Consider the following 16,733-nt stretch of genomic DNA (forward strand, 5'->3'; position numbering starts at 1 on the left):
AGTAGTTATAATACTTCTAAGGGGTAAGGATCCGAACGAGCTTTGAAGAAGGGCCGAAAGGGTCTTGCATATTTCATATGGCTGGGCTAGACCCAGAGGTCTTAATGTTAACCCACAGAAGACTGAAATATGCCTGTTCACGAGGAAGACGAAGGTGGGCCAATATAACGCACCACGTTTCCTCAATAAAACGATTTCGATATCTGACAAGGTCAAATACTTAGGTGTGATCTTGGACGGGAAACTGAATTGGAAGTGCCAATTTCAGAAGCGTACTGAGAAGGCTCACAGATGTTGGGAACAAAGTAGATGGGATGTAGGCTCGAAATGGGGCCTTAATCCGAGGTTAGTCCACTGGCTCTACAAGTGCGTGATAAGACCAATACTTACTTACGCCTCAGTAGTTTGGTGGAATGCTATGGAGAAAAAGTGCAACATAAAGACCATACAACAGGTTCGGAGAACATGTTGTCTTGGCATAGGCGGAGCGATGGCACGCCCACTGGAGACTATTCTAGATATCCAACCCATTAACATGCAGATTAAGTGTGAGGAAGCCATTGCGGCTAAGAGACTTAAGGCGATGGGAGAATGGATTGAAGATGGGAGCAGCTCATACCATCGTGGTATAATCGAGGCGACGATAGGAAACCTGAAAGGAAGGTAAGAGGTTTCCGATCGGATATCTGAGATGAACCTTGAAATCGAATGCGAGGCACTGCTGCCATCGGCACAGTCTTGGATTGACGGAACCCTCGTATTGCCATCTGGAAGATCATGTTACACGGATGTATCAAAGCTAGAGGACATAGTGGGCCTGGCGGTTTACATTGAGAACCCAGGGACTCAGATCTGTTTTAGACTGCCTGACCATAATACGGTCCTGCAGCTGGAGATCCGGGCAATCACGGAATGCGTGAAGTGGTATGGTGCTAACGCGAGGACATCGAGTGGGAACATCTTTACGGACAGTAATCTGGCCATAAGGGCAACAGCAACCAGGACGGTAAGGTCACGAACAGTCTTGCAGTGTAAGAAGGAGATTAACGCCTTCTCTGAGGATGGCAAGATCCGCATCGTTTGGGCGAGAATTGTGCCCTCTAGTGGCTCAAGAAGTCAAGATCCAAGATTTGTTTTTATGGCAGCTATGTCAAAACATGAACCTATGTAGCCCATTTACAATCCCAGCCTACACTAATAAGAAGTATTTGTTCAAAACTTCAAGCGGCTAGCTTGAGTCCCATATTGTAGTGTTTGGTCTATAAATCCGTTTGCCGAGTTTTGGGGTTAGGCGGCTCTCCTAGGCATCCCACCCCAGAATTTGATATCAAATTTTTTGCTTTTAGATCCTTCCTATATTCCTATATTTTATTTTTCTTTATTCAAAGGACCGATAGGTTGTCATAACAAAGATACATGCTAATGATTAATTTTTTCCACACTGCCCTCTCTCCAGATGGCGCTAATTTAAATGTTAGTGCTACTCGCTTAGAGTGGATCATATGGTATGGTGGTTGTCTATGAATAGTCATTCATAGACAACCACCATACCATATGACTACCTATTAAATAGTCATCATTTGGTCTTTTTTTATACCCACCACCGAAGGATGGGGGTATATTCATTTTGTCATTTCGTTTGCAACATATCGAAATGTCCATTTCCTTGATCAGCGTAAAAATCTAAGACGATATCGCCATGTCCGTCCGTTTGTCTGTTGAAATCACGCTACAGTCTTTAAAAATAGAGATATTGAGCTGAGACTTTGCACAGATTCTTTCCTTGTCCATAAACAGGTTAAGTTTGAAGATGGACTATATCGGACTATATCTTGATATGGCCCCCATATAGACCGATCCTCCGATTTAGGGTCTTAGGCCATAAAAGCCACGTTTATTATCCGATTTTGATGAAATTCAGGACAGGGAGCTGTGTTAGGCCCTTCAGAATCCTTCGACAATTAAGCTCAGATCGGTCCAGATTTGGATATAGCTGCCACATAGACCGATCCTCCGATTTAGGGTCTTAGGCCCATAAAAGCCACATTTATTATCCGATTTACCTGAAATTTGGGACAGTGAGTTGTATTAGGCCCTTCGTCTTCCTTCGTTAATTTGGCATAGATCGGTTCAGATTTGGTTATAGCTGCCATATAGACCGATCTTCTTAGGCCCATAAAAGACGCATTTATTAACCGATTTTGCTGAAATTTGGGACAGTGAGTTTTCTTATGCCCTTTGACATCCTTCGTCAATTTGGCTCAGATCGGTCCAGATTTGAATATAGCTGCCATATAGACCGATCCTCTTTGGCCCATAGAAGACGCATTTATTATCCGATTTTGCTGAAATTTGGGTCAGTAAGTTGTGTTAGGCCCTTCGACATCCTTCGTCAATTTGGTTCAGATCGGTCCAGATTTGGATATAGCTGCCATATAGACCGATCTTCCGATAAAGGGTCTAAAGCCCATAAAAACTTTATTTATTACTCGATTTTGCTGAAATTTAAAACAGTGGGTTGTTTTAAGCTTCCCGACATCTGACCTAAATATGGTTCAGATCGGACTATATTTGGGTATAGCTGCCATATAGACCCATCTCACGATAAAGGGTCTAATGCCCATAAATGCTTTATTTTTTAACCGATTTCGCTGAAATTGGAAACAGTGAGCAGTTTTAGGTCTACTAACATCTGACCCAAATATGTTTGAGATCGAACTATATTTAGATATAGCTGCCATATAGACCGATCTCCTGATAAAGGGTCTGAAGCCCATAAAAGCTTTATTTATTATCTGATTTCGCTGAAATTAAAAACAATGAGTGGTTTTCGGCCTCACAATATCCGACCTTTATATGGTTCAGATTGGACTATATTTAGATATAGCTGCTATATAGACCGATCGGTCGGTAAGGGGTCTAATGCCAATAAATGCTTTATTTTTTATACGATTGCTCTAAAATTTAAAACAGTGAGTTGCTATAGGCCTACCGTCATCTGACCCAAATATGGTTCAGATAGGACTAAATTTAGATATGGCTGCCATATAGACCGATCTGCCGCTGAAGGGTCTAGGGCCCATAAAAGCTGTATTTATTACCCAATTTCGCTGAAATTTGAAACAGCGAGTTATTTTAAGCCTGCCGACATTCGACCTGATTATGGTTTAGATGGGCCTATATTTGGATATAGCTGCCATATAGACCGATCACCCGATATAGAATCTGAGGGCCATAAAAACTTTATTTATTACCCGATTTCGCTGAAAATTGAAACAGTTAATTATTTTAAGCCTCACGACATTCGACCCAAATATGGTTCAGATCGGAATATATTTAGATATAGCTGCCATATAGACCGATGTCCCGATAAAGGGTCTGAAGCCCATAGAAGCTTAATTTTTTAACCGATTTCGTTAAAATTTGAAACAGTGAGTTTTTTTAAGCCTCCCAACTTCTGCCAAAAATATGGTTCAGATCGAACTTTATTAAGATATAACTGCCATATTGACCGATCTGCCGTTTAAGGGTCTGGAACCCATCAAAACTGCCTTTTTTACCGAATTTCTCTTTCAGTTAAGGGTCTTAATCCCATTAGAGGCAGATTTATTTTCTGAAAATGTGACTTGGATATGAGTTCTCGGGACTTGAATAAAATATGATCAAGTCCAGTATATATATTCATGATCGCCATGTTATTTTAAGTCGATCTAGCCATGTCCGTCCGTATGTCCGCCCATTCGACTGTCTGTCGAAAGCACGCTAACTTTCGAAGGAGTAAAGTTAGCCGCTTGAAATTTTGCACAAATTCTTTTTATTAGTGTAGGTCGGTTGGGATTATAAATGGGCTAAATAGGTCCATGTTTTGATATAGCTGCCATAAAAACCGATCTTGGGTCTTGACTTCTTTAGCCTCTAGAGGGCGCAATTCTCGTCCGGTTTGGCTGCAATTTTGCAAGTAGTGTTTCGATACCACTTCCAACAACTGTGCTAAGTATGATTTAAATCGGTTCATATTCTAGTATAGCTGTCATATAAACCGATCTTGGATCTTGAGTTCTTGAGCCAATAGAGCGCGAAATTCTCATCATATTTGGCTGTAACTTTCCATGAGGTGTTTTATTATGACTTCCAATAACTGTGCTAAGTAGGGCGTATATCGGTATAGAACCTGATATAACTGCCATATAAACCGATCTTGGGTCTTGACTTCTTGAGCCTCTAGAGGGCGCAATTCTCATCCGATTTGGCTGAAATTTTGTACTTCCCTCATGACCTTCAACATACGTGTCTAATATGGTCGGAATCGATCAATAGCTTGATACACCTCCCATATAAACCTATCTCGCGATTTTGTTACTTGAGCCCCTACAAGGTGCAATTCTTATCCGAATGAAATGAAATATTACACAATGACTTCTACAATGTTCAGCATACAATTAGTTTATGCTCCGAATCGGACTACAACTTGATACAGCTTCAATGGCATAATATTGGGTTGCCCAAAAAGTAATTGCGGATTTTTCATATAGTCGGCGTTGACAATTTTTTCACTCTGTAATTGCATTCTTTCTTCTATCAGTTATCAGCTGTTATTTTTAGCTTGCTTTAGAAAAAAAGTGAAAAAAAGTATATTTGATTAAAGTTCATTCTAAGTTTTATTAAAAATGCATTTATTTTCATTCTAAGTTTTATTAAAAATGCATTTACTTTCTTTTAAAAAATCCGCAATTACTTTTTGGGCAACCCAATAGTTCTTATTCATTGTTCTTTGTTTGCCTAAAATGAAATACCGCGCATAGAACTCGACAAATTCGTTGCATGGTGGAGAGTACTTAACGAACGTGGCACGCTCTTACTTGTTTTTGATCGAATTTTTATGCGACCTTTTAAAAAATCTCTACGGTAACCCTATATTAAACTATCAACCAAAGTACCAAGATAACAATTTTCCATCCCAACACCGCATAACAACGCCATTGACGAAATGAGTGAAGCCAAACGATGTTACACTACGAATCATTCAAACGAACAAACATCCAACATGCAAATGAGTGTCATGACTTTTATTCATATGCCTCATGAGAGTGTGCCGGGGGCTGTTGCTTAGTTGATTTCAGTTTGCGTTATGTGTTGACATCCACTTTTTTTTTGGAGTATAACGCAAATCAAAAGAATGATACCGCTTGCAGTTCTCTGATACGGAGGTGTCTACTCCCTTTTGCTTTTGGCCAGAGACATTGTCGACACACAGTTTCATTGTCGTCTTTGTTGCTCTCCTGAACTCCACTTTGTGGTGGAATTTCCTTCTTTCCATCTTCAATGATTCATTACTTCATTAACTTTTCAAGATCTACAGTTCGACTGCAACTTGAAGTTACTTCCTCATTAACCTTTTCGCCATCGACTTGGTTTTGATCTGCCTTGGTTTTTTTTTTTCCATAATTAGTTTAATGTTCTCTATCTGCAGCTATCTTTTACTCATGTTCACTTTCTTCCCAGTGTTGATGTACAGTTTAAGGGTCATCTTCACTTTCACCTAGAGTATTACATTGGTCATTATTTATTTCTTCAATATTTTTCCCGTTATCACTATCGATTTCGTCATCTTCATCTAAGTTTGGTTCATGATAAATTGTGGCAAAGGAAACACCTTTTGTGTTGCTCATATCTCCCAGATATTCTTCTAGGCAATACAGTCCACGATATGAGTTGTGCGATTTCAGAGGAAAATCTTCCAGAATGGATTCAATGAACCTTACATAAGCAGCAGTTTTAATGCGTTCCGTTAGTATCTTCTCCTGGATGATGTTTTCGCCAGTGACAAGCTCACTGCGAATATTTGACACCTTGTAATATTTGACGCTTCCCAGGTTGTCATGAAGTTGTTCTTGAAATTTTTTTGTACGCTCGTGAGAGTTGGTTCTGAGGGTTTTACAAAGTTCTCTTATGTATTGGCTGGTTTTTTTGGTGCTCCTCTTTGATCTGAAACCATAGGGGACGCTAAAAAAGATGGCCAGATTTCCATCCAATGGCTGATCCAGTTCTGTGGGCCTAATTAGTCGCAATTGTTCCGCGGAAATCTCATTTAAGTTGTGGTCTCCTCGACAGGCGATAATGTGGAGAAATTTTTTGACATTCCTCAGAGAGGCGTTTGTTTGAATGGGTTCCAGTAAATACTCAAATAAATCAAATTTGAAATTCTTCAATTTAATGTTATGCTTTAACCCGCCATGTGCCATCAGAAAGATGAAGAGCCTCTCTAGGCCATGGAAATCCTTTGTTTTCATGTACGCATGCAACTCCATAAACTGTTCTCGATTCAAGTCTTGCAGCAGTATATAGGGAATTTGTGCCACCTTCATTTCGCGTATGAGCGAAGAGACATTATGCTCACTGCCTTTGCGTGTTTGGTCCTCTTGGATTATGTTACTGGTTTTGTTTGTAAAATAATAGGCATTGATTATGATGGCCAAGGCCGGATTGATGCTGAGCAAGTAGAAGTCGGCATTTCTGTTGCAGTAAACAACAAATTGCCCATTGATGTTGCCATTGGTTTGTAGAAGTTCATTGATGGATACATTGGGCATAGCAAGTAGGCGTTTCACTAATTCCACCATATAAAGTTTGCCATCGTTGGTGGCGGTGAATAGTTGCAGAAAAATAATGTTACCCATATTGCCTTGAAGGAAGTTCTTAAGATTGGCAACAGGAATGCCATCGTTTTTGGTTAATCCTGTCGCCTTGGGATTTGATAGAGAATTTACATAGGTGAAATAGTGCTGAAGTTTCTTTGCATTTCGGTTAGCTACCCATCTTCCGTTTTCTATAATGACCTGCTCGTAATCATCCTCATCCGTAATACTGCATGCTGACATTGCATAGGTTCTTGCGATTGTCCATATTTTGGGATATATTACACCACTCGCTGGTAAGGCATAATTTTCGGCGAATTTTTCCAAAAATCTGTCTATAACATAGGTGCCGATTCTAAGCATTTTGCTGCTGGTGACAACCAACAGGGTTTTATAGCGCAGATGTTCGTTGAGTGCAATTTTTTTCTGAACGGTTTGCAAGATTTGGGGCGAACAATCGCATGCTGCATCGATATGAACTATAACCGTGCAGTAATTTATGTATAATGATTTTTCCAGCATTCTGTAAATCTCTGCAGAACTTTCGCGAAACCAAGCACAAAAAGGATCAAGTCTTAGGTGATATGGTTGACTTCTCTTGGGAATATGCTGCTCGCAACGGATGGTGTGGATTCGTATAAGTTGCCCCAGATTCTTCAAAATAGTTTCTTCATACATTTCCATATCCATTGTCATGGCCATTGTCCTATTTGAAAAAAAGGAAATAAGAAAATTATCAAAATTTATTCAAAAGGTAAATTGGAAACAAGTCAAAGTAAGGTCGGCCAGGCCGATTTTTGGGAATCCTCCACCATGAGCTCAGAAAAATGCTTATCTTAAATAGGAGTTAAATACATAATACTCGTTAGTCCATGATATTTTCCACCGTAGCGCAGAGGTTAGTATGTCCGCTTATGACGCTGAACGCCTGGGTTCGAATCCTGGCAAGACCATCAGAAAAAATTTTCAGTGGTGGTTTTCCCTTCCTAATTCTGGCAACATTTGTGAGGTACTATGCCATGTAAAACTTCTCTGCAAAGAAATGTCACACTGCGGCACGCCGTTCGGACTCGGCTACAAAATGGAGGCCCCTTATCATTGAGCTTAAACTTGAAATGTGAGAAGTTTGCCCCAGTTCCTTAGTAGAATGTTCATGGGCAAAATTTGCAGTTGCATTTATTCACGATTAGTTAAAAATTCCTCAAAAGTGAGAAAATAAACTTTGCACGAATAAAACTAACTACTCGTGAGTATAGATAAATAGCTAACAATTCAAGATGACAATGACTTTTCTGATATTGATTACCAAATTAACTGCTTAAAGAAATAGCGATTTTTAATTCAATATAACTAAAACGTTCTTTCCCATTTCTTCAGCTCGAAATTAAGAACAATTTAATAAACACACTTCCAAAGGTGAAAACATTGTGTCTACAAAAAGAACATGACAAAGCTGAATAAAATAAGCATTCCCTTAAGATGTGTACAATTGGATGCTGCGGAGTGTTCTAAAAAAGGGATTTTTTCATTAATTTTATCTTTTACTAGCCGAACCGGGCCCGCTCCGCTGAGCCTTCTTTAACTCTCTTAGTTCTTTTTAGGGTGGGGACACTTCGCCCTGAACGCGGATATCGAATTCGTGCCGTTGTAGTCTATGACGCTGAACACGTTCGAATCCTGGCGACAACAGTGGACAAAGTGGTGTTTTTCCTCTCCTAATGTTGACGAAATTTGCTAGGTACAATTATGAAATGTTCCCCAAAGAGGTGTCGCACTGCGGGACGCCGTTCGGACTCGGCTATGAAAAAAGGTCCCTTATCACTGAGTTTAAACTTGAATCGGAAAGCACTCATTGATGTGTGAGAAGTTTGCCCCTGGTCGGTTCCTGGCGGTAATGTTCTTCCTTAGGCTAATCTTCTCATTACGGAAGGGATGGCACCTCAGACATTTCGACTCAAATATGGATATCAAATTCGTGCTGTACTTCCAAATCCATTAATTTGAGCCCCATATTGACATGGCCGGTATATATGAACCGTTTGAAAGGAGTTTTGGGGTGGCCACCGGCATTTTGCACTTAAAACAGATATCAAATTCCTTCTTTATTCCCAACGGAAATGAACTTCAGTTTAGGGGGTGCTTTAGGGCGTACCCCAAAATACTTGATTCTAAAATTGGATTTCGTTTTCTACTCTCAAATTCCTTTCACTTGAGTCCCATATTGTCATAATGGGTCAAATAACCCATTTAACATATTTTTAGGAAGAAAAGCGTCACCTAGACTTGAACTGAAATTTTAATGTCATATTCGTAATCTAAGGAGGCCTATGACGCTGAACGCCTCAGTTCGAATCCTGGCGTGACCATCAGAAAAAATTTTCAGCGGTGGTTTTCCACTCCTAATGCTAGCAACATTTGTGAAGCGCTATGTCATGTAAAACTTCTCTCCAAAGAGGTGTCATACTGCAGCACGCCGTTCGAACTCGGCTACAAAATGGAGGCCCCTTCTCATTGAGCTTAAATTTGAATCGGACTGCACCCATTGGTATGTGAGAGGTTTTCCCCTGTTCCATAGTGGAAAGTTCATGGACAAAATTTGCATTGTAATTCGTCATATACTCCCTAATACTCATTTGAATCCCATATAGCCATGGTCGGCTAATATGCCCATTTGGGAGTATTTGGGGGTGGGCGACCTTCCATTTCTTGGACCTAATGTTTTATGCCATATTTGTAATCTACTGCCTAATACTTTTCATTTGAGTTCCATATGACATGAACTTCGAATATATCTGTTTAGAGGAGTTTTGGGGTTGGGGAGAGGGGCCCGCTGGGTACTTGGACCCAAATTTTAATAAGATATTCGTTTCCTGGTCTCCAATACCTTTCATTTAATAGTCTTACTGTGCTCATCGGACCACTTTCGTTGCAACGTTTTTAGGGTAAGGGGAAGGGTCCGGCCCCACCCGATATCTACAAATTATATAGCCTATGTTTCCTTCCAGACAAACGTACACAATCTATGAAAATTTCAAGAAAATCGGTTCAGCCAAGTGTCATATAGTAATAATAGGTCTAATGGCGTTTTTGAGGGGTGGCATGACCCCCTATACTTCGATCTGATTTTGTATGCCAGACTTGAAAGCTGCTCTCGAATAACTTTCATTTGAGCCCCATATTGACATGAACGTCCAATATGACTGTTTGGGGGAGTTTTGGGGATGGGACGTGCCGATGGGTACTTAGGCTCAAATTTTAATACCATATTCGTATTCTACTCTTCAATACCTTTTATTTGATACCGATCGGTCCACTTTTGATTTTGGGTTGGGTTTTTGGCATAAGGGGGAGGGTCCGTCCCCCTTCCTATACCGAAAAATTTTATAACCTATGTTTACTTCCAGACCAAACTACACAATATGCGAAAATTTCGAGAAAATCGGTTCTGCCATTTTTCAGTCTATACGGAACAAACAAACCGAGTCCCATATATCCGCGATTGGCTAATGTGCCCATTTTGGGCGTTTATGTTGTGATGGGGTGACCCCCCTATACTTCGACATGAATTTGTATGCCAGATTCCTTAACTACTCCCGCATACTTTTCATTTGGTACCCATATTGTTCTTATCGGTCCACTTGTGATTTTGGGTGGTATTTTTGGGGTAACGGTGGAGGGTCCGCCCCCTTCCATTAGGAATAAATTATTAAACCTATTCCTGCTTCCTGAACATATTCGTAATCTACTCCCGAATACTTTTCATTTGAGTCCCATATTGTCATGATCGTGAAATAAAACTATATAAAGGGGTTTTGAGGTTGGGGCGGGCTCCCCAGTTCCATGGACCCAATTTTTATTATGAAACTCATACTCTACTCTTAAATACCCTTCATTTGAATCGCATATTGTCCCGATCGGTCCACTTTTATTTTTAGGTAGTACTTTTGGGGTAAGAGGGAGGGTCCGCCCCATCCCGATATCAAACAAGTAAATGCGTGCTAAGTTCGGCCGGGCCGAATCTTAAATACCCTCCACCATGGATCGCATTTGTCGAACTCTTGCCACGGCATCTCTTTTTAGGCAAACAAAGGATAAAAGAAAAGAATTGCTATGTTATTGGAACAATATCCAGTTAGGGTTCATTTCGGACCATAATTGAACTGAACATTAGAGACCATAGTAGAAGTCATTGTGTAAAATGTCAGCCAAATCAAGTGAGTATTGCGCACTTTAGGGGCTGAAGAAGTAAAATAGGGAGATCGGTTTATAGGGGAGCTGCATTAGGCTATAAACCGCCACATGCCATTTTCGACACGTATGAAAGAAGCCGTTGTATAACATTTCAGCCAAATCGGATAATAATTGCGCTCTATAGTGGCTCAAGAAGTCAAGACCCCAGATTGGTTTATATGGCAGCTATATCAGGTTATGGACCAATTTGAACCATACTCAGCACAGTTGTTGGAAGTCATAATAAAACACCTCATGCAAAATTTCAGCTAAATCGTATAAGAATTGTGCTCTCTAGTGGCTCAAGAAGTCAAGACCCAAGATCGGTTTATATGGCAGCTATATCAGGTTATGGACCGATTTGAACTATTCTTAGCACAGTTGTTGGAAGTCATAATAAAACACCTCATGAATAATTTCAGCCAAATCGGTTAATAATTGTGTCCTCTAGTGGCTCAAGAAGTCAAGACCCCAGATCGGTTTATATGGCAGCTAGTTCATGGTGTTTTGGTATCACATCCAACAACTGCCCTGAGTATGGTTCAAATCGGTTCATGTTTTGATATTGCTGGCATATAAACCGATCTTGGGTCTTGACTTTTTGAGCCTCTAGAGGGCGCAATTCTCGTCCGATTTGAGTGAAATTTTGGACGTGGTGTTTTGGTATCACTTCCAATAACTGCGCTGAGTATAGTTTAAATCCGTCCATGTTTTGATATAGCTGGCATATAAACCGATCTTGGGTCTTGACTACTTGAACCTCTAGAGGGCGCAATTCTCGTCAGATTTGACTGAAATTTTCCACGTTGCATTTTGGTGTCACTTCCAACTGCACTAAGTATGGTTCAAATTGGTTCATATTTTGATATAGTTGCCATATAAACCGATCTTGGGTCTTGAATTCTGGAGCCAATAGGGCTCGCAATTCTTATCCGATTTGGCCGAATTTTTGCATGAGTTGTTCTATTATGACTTCTAATAACTGCGCTAAGCATGGCGCAAATCGGTTTATAACCTGGTATAGCTACTTTATAAACCGATCTTGGGTCTTGATTTCTTGAGCCTCTAGAGGGCGCAATTCTTATCCGATTTGGCCGGATTTTTGCATGAGTTGTTCTATTAAGACTTCCAACAACTGTGTTAAGTATGGCGCAAATCGGTGCATAACCTTATATAGCTGCCATATTCACCGATCTGGGATATTGACTTCTTGAGCCTCTAGAGGGCGAAATTTTAATGCGATTTGGCAGAAATTTTGTACATTGGCTTCTCCCATGCGTCTTCAATATGGTCTGAATCGATCTATTGCTTGATACAGCTCTCATATAAACCGATTTCCCGATTTTGCTTCTTGAGCCCCTACAAGGATCATTCTTGTCCGAATGCACCGAAGTATTACACACTGACTTCTACAATGTTCAGCATTCAATTCATTTATAGTCCAAATCGGACTATAATTTTGTATAGCTCGAATAGCATAACAGTTTTTTTTTTTTAATTTTTTTTGTTGGCCTGATACCGCACAAAGACGTCGACAAACGCAATCCATGGTGGAGGGTATATTAAATTCGGCCCGGCCGAACTTTGCACGCTCTTACTTCTTGTTTTCCCTGAAAGTACCGATTATTCACCAAACTAATCTGGCATCTCTGTGCAAAGAGCATAAGATCTAATACAAGAGAGGGTTTCTGCTTTGTCTTCCCCGTACCGTAAAATAACTCGCGTTAAAGACACAACATTTTTATTGTATTCCAATTGGATTCACATTGAGGGTTGCAACATTTTCGGGTTATTCTGTTTTGATTCGGGCATTCGTTCGAACATTTTTTCGTATTTTGCTTTGTTTCTTTGCAACCGAAAGTTGCAATAAGGGAAAACCGAAATATCGTAAGCAATTCAAATATGTCGTGTCTTTAAATTTTGTCACTCGTCATCCCGTATTACGCTCTAACACCAGCTCTTGTTCTTTCTTACGCTCTTTGTCTCTGTGCGGGAGTTATTGATTTTTGTGTTATTTATTTGTTTTTGCTACTCATTTCTCTCACTCTCTCTCACGATTGTTTCATTGTTGTTGCTATTTGAATACAATGCGTAGCGAAGAAGAATTTTGTTGTTGTTGTTGCATTTTGTTATTAGTTTTGTGTAAGTGTTAGAACTTCTGGTTATTGTTATTGTTGTAATAGATTGCATTTTATATTTTATCTTTCCATTGTAGATGAGTACTTGCGCGTACGATAGACAAAGACGTGTGCCCGCATCGACCGGCAGACACTGTGGTTTAGCTTTGTTTGCTAAGTATTTTAGGGTTAACTTTTGAGTACCTTTTAAACATTTCTCTGGAATGTCTTAGGAAATTCACAAGGTAAGTTTGAGGTTCATTTATACGATTTCATTATTAATTTTCTAGCTTTTGCACCGATAAATTAAGTTCTAACACTTAGTATGTTCTTAGGCAAACTATTTTATTTTGTTGTTTTTTTATAAAAAAAAAACACAATTTTGTTGATGATTCACCATTACCTTGTTTATACTTTAAGTTGTGCACGTGTATGTTTGTGTTTGAACACTTTTGTTTGCTTCGATTTGAGCTAGCCGCCACTCAGCTAAATGCTTGCAATGTTGCTTACAATAAATAAGGCACTAACTGCAATTACAATTTTGCAATTCTTTATCTTGCAATTTTAATTTTTTCCTATTGGTTCTTTTTGATTGTAATAGAAAGCTTTGAAATGAACTGAATGGATGCAGAGGGCTTTCTGGAATGCTAAAAACGAACTGCATGCGGCTTTTCTTTTCTCTTTAGAGTGAAAGCTTTCATTACTCTGTAAAATGCAATTTTGCCTTCTCTCATGCTATCAATGAGCGCAGTGTCTAATTCAAGTTTAAGTTTTTTTTTCTCTGCACAGTGGTGGAAAAGTAACAAGAAGTGGTTTCAAAATATTTTACTGTTTTTTCAATAGAAATATGATACGCATACAAGTATTCAATGCTTTTCATATTTCACCGTAACGCAGATGGTAGCAGCATGTCCGCCTGGGTTCGAATCATGGCAGAGAGACTTTTTGAGGTCTTGATTTTGTACATTGTGTTTTGGTATTACTTTCGAAAACTGTGCCAGGTATGGTGTAAATCGGTTCATAACCTGTTATAGCTGTCATATAAACCGATCTTGGGTCTTGAATTCTTGAGCTTCTAGAGGGTGCAATTCTTATCCGATTTGGCCGAAATTTTTCATGAACAGTTTTAGTTTGACTTCCAACAACTGTGTCGAGTATGGTCTAAATCTGTCCACATCATGATATAGCTGCGATATAATCCGATATCCCGATTTGACTATAAACCGGTCTCCCGATTAGACTTCTTGGGCTTCTAGAGGTCGCAATACTCATCCGACATGACTGAAATCTTACACGTGGTGTTTTGGTATCATTTTCGACAATTGTGCCAGGTATGGTCTAAGCCGGTCGATAACCTGATATAGCTGCCATATAAACCGATCTTGGGTCTTGAATTCTTGAGCTTCTAGAGGGTGCAATTCTTATTCGATTTGGCCCAAATCAAATTTCATGAAAAGTTTTAGTTTGACTTCCAACAACTGTGTAGATTATGGTCTAAATCAGTCCACATCATGATATAGCTGCCATATAATCCCATCTCCCGATTTGATTTCTTGGGCTTCTAGAGGCCGCAATTCTTATACAATATGGTTGAAATGTTGCATATGCCGTTTTGGTATGACTTCCAACAACGGTTCCAAGTATGGTATAAATCGGTATATAACCTGATATAGCTGCCATATAAACCGATGTCCCAGTTTGGCTTTTTGGGCCGCTGGAGGGCGCAATTATTACTCGATTTACCTGAAAGTTTGGAGATGGTGATTTCCTATGGCTGGTGTTTTTCTATTTAAGAAAGTCATTCTGAGAACTTGACAAATGCGATCCATGATGGAGGGTATATATTTAAGATTCGGCCCGGCCGAAATTTGCACTCTTTTACTTGTTCTATTTTAATATAAAGCAGGATTTAGCGAATTATTTTTATACCCTCCACCATAAGATTGGGGTATACTAATTTCGTCATTCTGTTTGTAACACATTGAAATATGCGTCTAAGACCCCATAAAGTATATATGTTCTTGATCGTCGATTTCAAGTCTATCAAGCCATGACCGTCCGTCTGTCTTTCGAAAGTACGCTAACTTTCAAAGGAGTAAAGCAAGGCGCTTGAAATTTTGCACAAATGGGTCCATTTTTGATAAAGCTGCCATATAAACCGATCTTGGGTCTTGACTTCTTGAGCCTCTAGAGGGCGCAATTATCGTCCGATTTTGCTGTAACTTTGGGCGTGGTGTTTTGGTGTCACTTCCAACAACTGTGATAGATATGGTTCAAATCTGTGTATAACCTAATATAGCTGCCATATGAACCGATCTGGAATCTTGACTTCTTGAGCCGCTAGAGGACGCAATTCTCACCCAATTTGGCTAAAATTTTGCATCAGGTGCTTTGTTATGACTTTAAACAACTGTGTTAAGTATGGCGCATATCGGTACATAACCTGATGTAGCTGGCATTTAAACCGATCTGGGATCTTGACTTCTTGAGCCTCTAGAGGGCACAATTCTTATCCGATTTGGCTAAAATTTTGTACAACGGGTTCTCCCATGACCTTCATATACTTGTCTAATAAGGTCTGAATCGATCTGTAGCTTGATAGAACTCCCATATAAACCGAACTCCAGATTTTGCTTCTAAAGCCCCTACAAGGCACGATTCTTGTCCGAATGGACTGAAATATTACACAATAACTTCAACAATGATCAATATTCAATTCATTTATGGTCCAAATCGTACTATAACTTGATAAAGCCCCAATAGCATAACATGTCTCATTCATTATTCTTTGATTGTCTAAAAAGATATACCTCGCAAAGAACTCGACAAATTCTATTCTATTATATTTAATTTCATATTATTTGAGTTAATAATTTTGACATTTTATAGCAATTGAATTCATATTTTACATTCTTTTGTCTTTGTTATTTCATAATAATTTGTAACGTGACGAGAGCCACCTTATTCTTTTTTCCCTTTGTTATTCTATTTCGTTTGTTTTGAATTCGCCCCAAAAGAGTAACATAACATTGTTTTTGTCAAGTTCATCAGCAGATGAACGATCATAGCAGAACACATGTATGTACATACATACTTATGTATGTATATTCGCATTTTGGCACATTAGTACGCACATAACAACGCATATTTTTCTATGTCCATCGTTTTGCTTCTGTTCGTCGCTCCTTTGCTGCAAATGCAAGAAATGAGAAACCGCTATGCCTTCGGTGGTTTGCTTGCAGTTTATCATAATAAAGCATTGCGTTTGAAACATTCAAAGAAAAACCAAGTGTTTGATTTGTGAAAGGACGGGAGGCAAAAATATACATATTTAATAAACAAACTTGAATTACCCAACAAAGTTGTTGGTGCAATTGTAAAGTAAGGAAATAAAATTTTGCGAGACAAATAAAAGGCGCAAGTTAATATAAACTGGCAATACTGTTGGAGTCAAATTCATCAAAGGAGAGGAAAATAGCTTACTCTGGTGAAGGTCAATTGTTCCTGGGACAATTTATGGGAATTTTCCTAGTCACATACTGGACAGATTCCGGGGTTGTCAAAACAGGCAATTCTCAAAGAACCATCAACATCTTACCGCTATTATAACAGTATTTCAACCAAAACTTCTCCCCAAAGAGGTGTCGCATTCCGTTCGGACTCGGCTATAAAAAGGAGGCCCCTTAGCATTGGGCTTAATCCTGAATCGAACTTCTACAAAAACTTAAATTTAAACCAGTTTTTTAAAAAA

The 16,733-nt window shown here is 39.3% G+C and overlaps 1 protein-coding gene across 1 annotated transcript; it reads right to left on the reverse strand.

The window, feature by feature from the left end:
• Window positions 1-5,045: 5,045 nt before the first annotated feature.
• LOC106087738 (uncharacterized) lies at window positions 5,046-13,600 on the reverse strand. The gene is made up of 2 exons (XM_013252880.2): window positions 13,386-13,600; window positions 5,046-7,341 (listed from the first exon to the last, which is right to left on the reverse strand). Exon 2 carries the CDS (start codon window positions 7,335-7,337, stop codon window positions 5,517-5,519), a length of 1,821 nt encoding a protein of 606 aa, XP_013108334.2. The 5' UTR covers window positions 7,338-7,341; window positions 13,386-13,600; the 3' UTR covers window positions 5,046-5,516.
• Between the last annotated feature and the right edge of the window lie 3,133 nt (window positions 13,601-16,733).

This window comes from Stomoxys calcitrans, chromosome 2 (genome assembly GCF_963082655.1).
Source record: "Stomoxys calcitrans chromosome 2, idStoCalc2.1, whole genome shotgun sequence".
NCBI lineage: Eukaryota > Metazoa > Arthropoda > Insecta > Diptera > Muscidae > Stomoxys > Stomoxys calcitrans.

Bases quoted from the DNA above. Each gene is read 5' to 3' on its own strand.
- LOC106087738 (XM_013252880.2), bottom strand. From the start codon at position 7,337: ATGGCCATGACAATGGATATGGAAATGTATGAAGAAACTATTTTGAAG.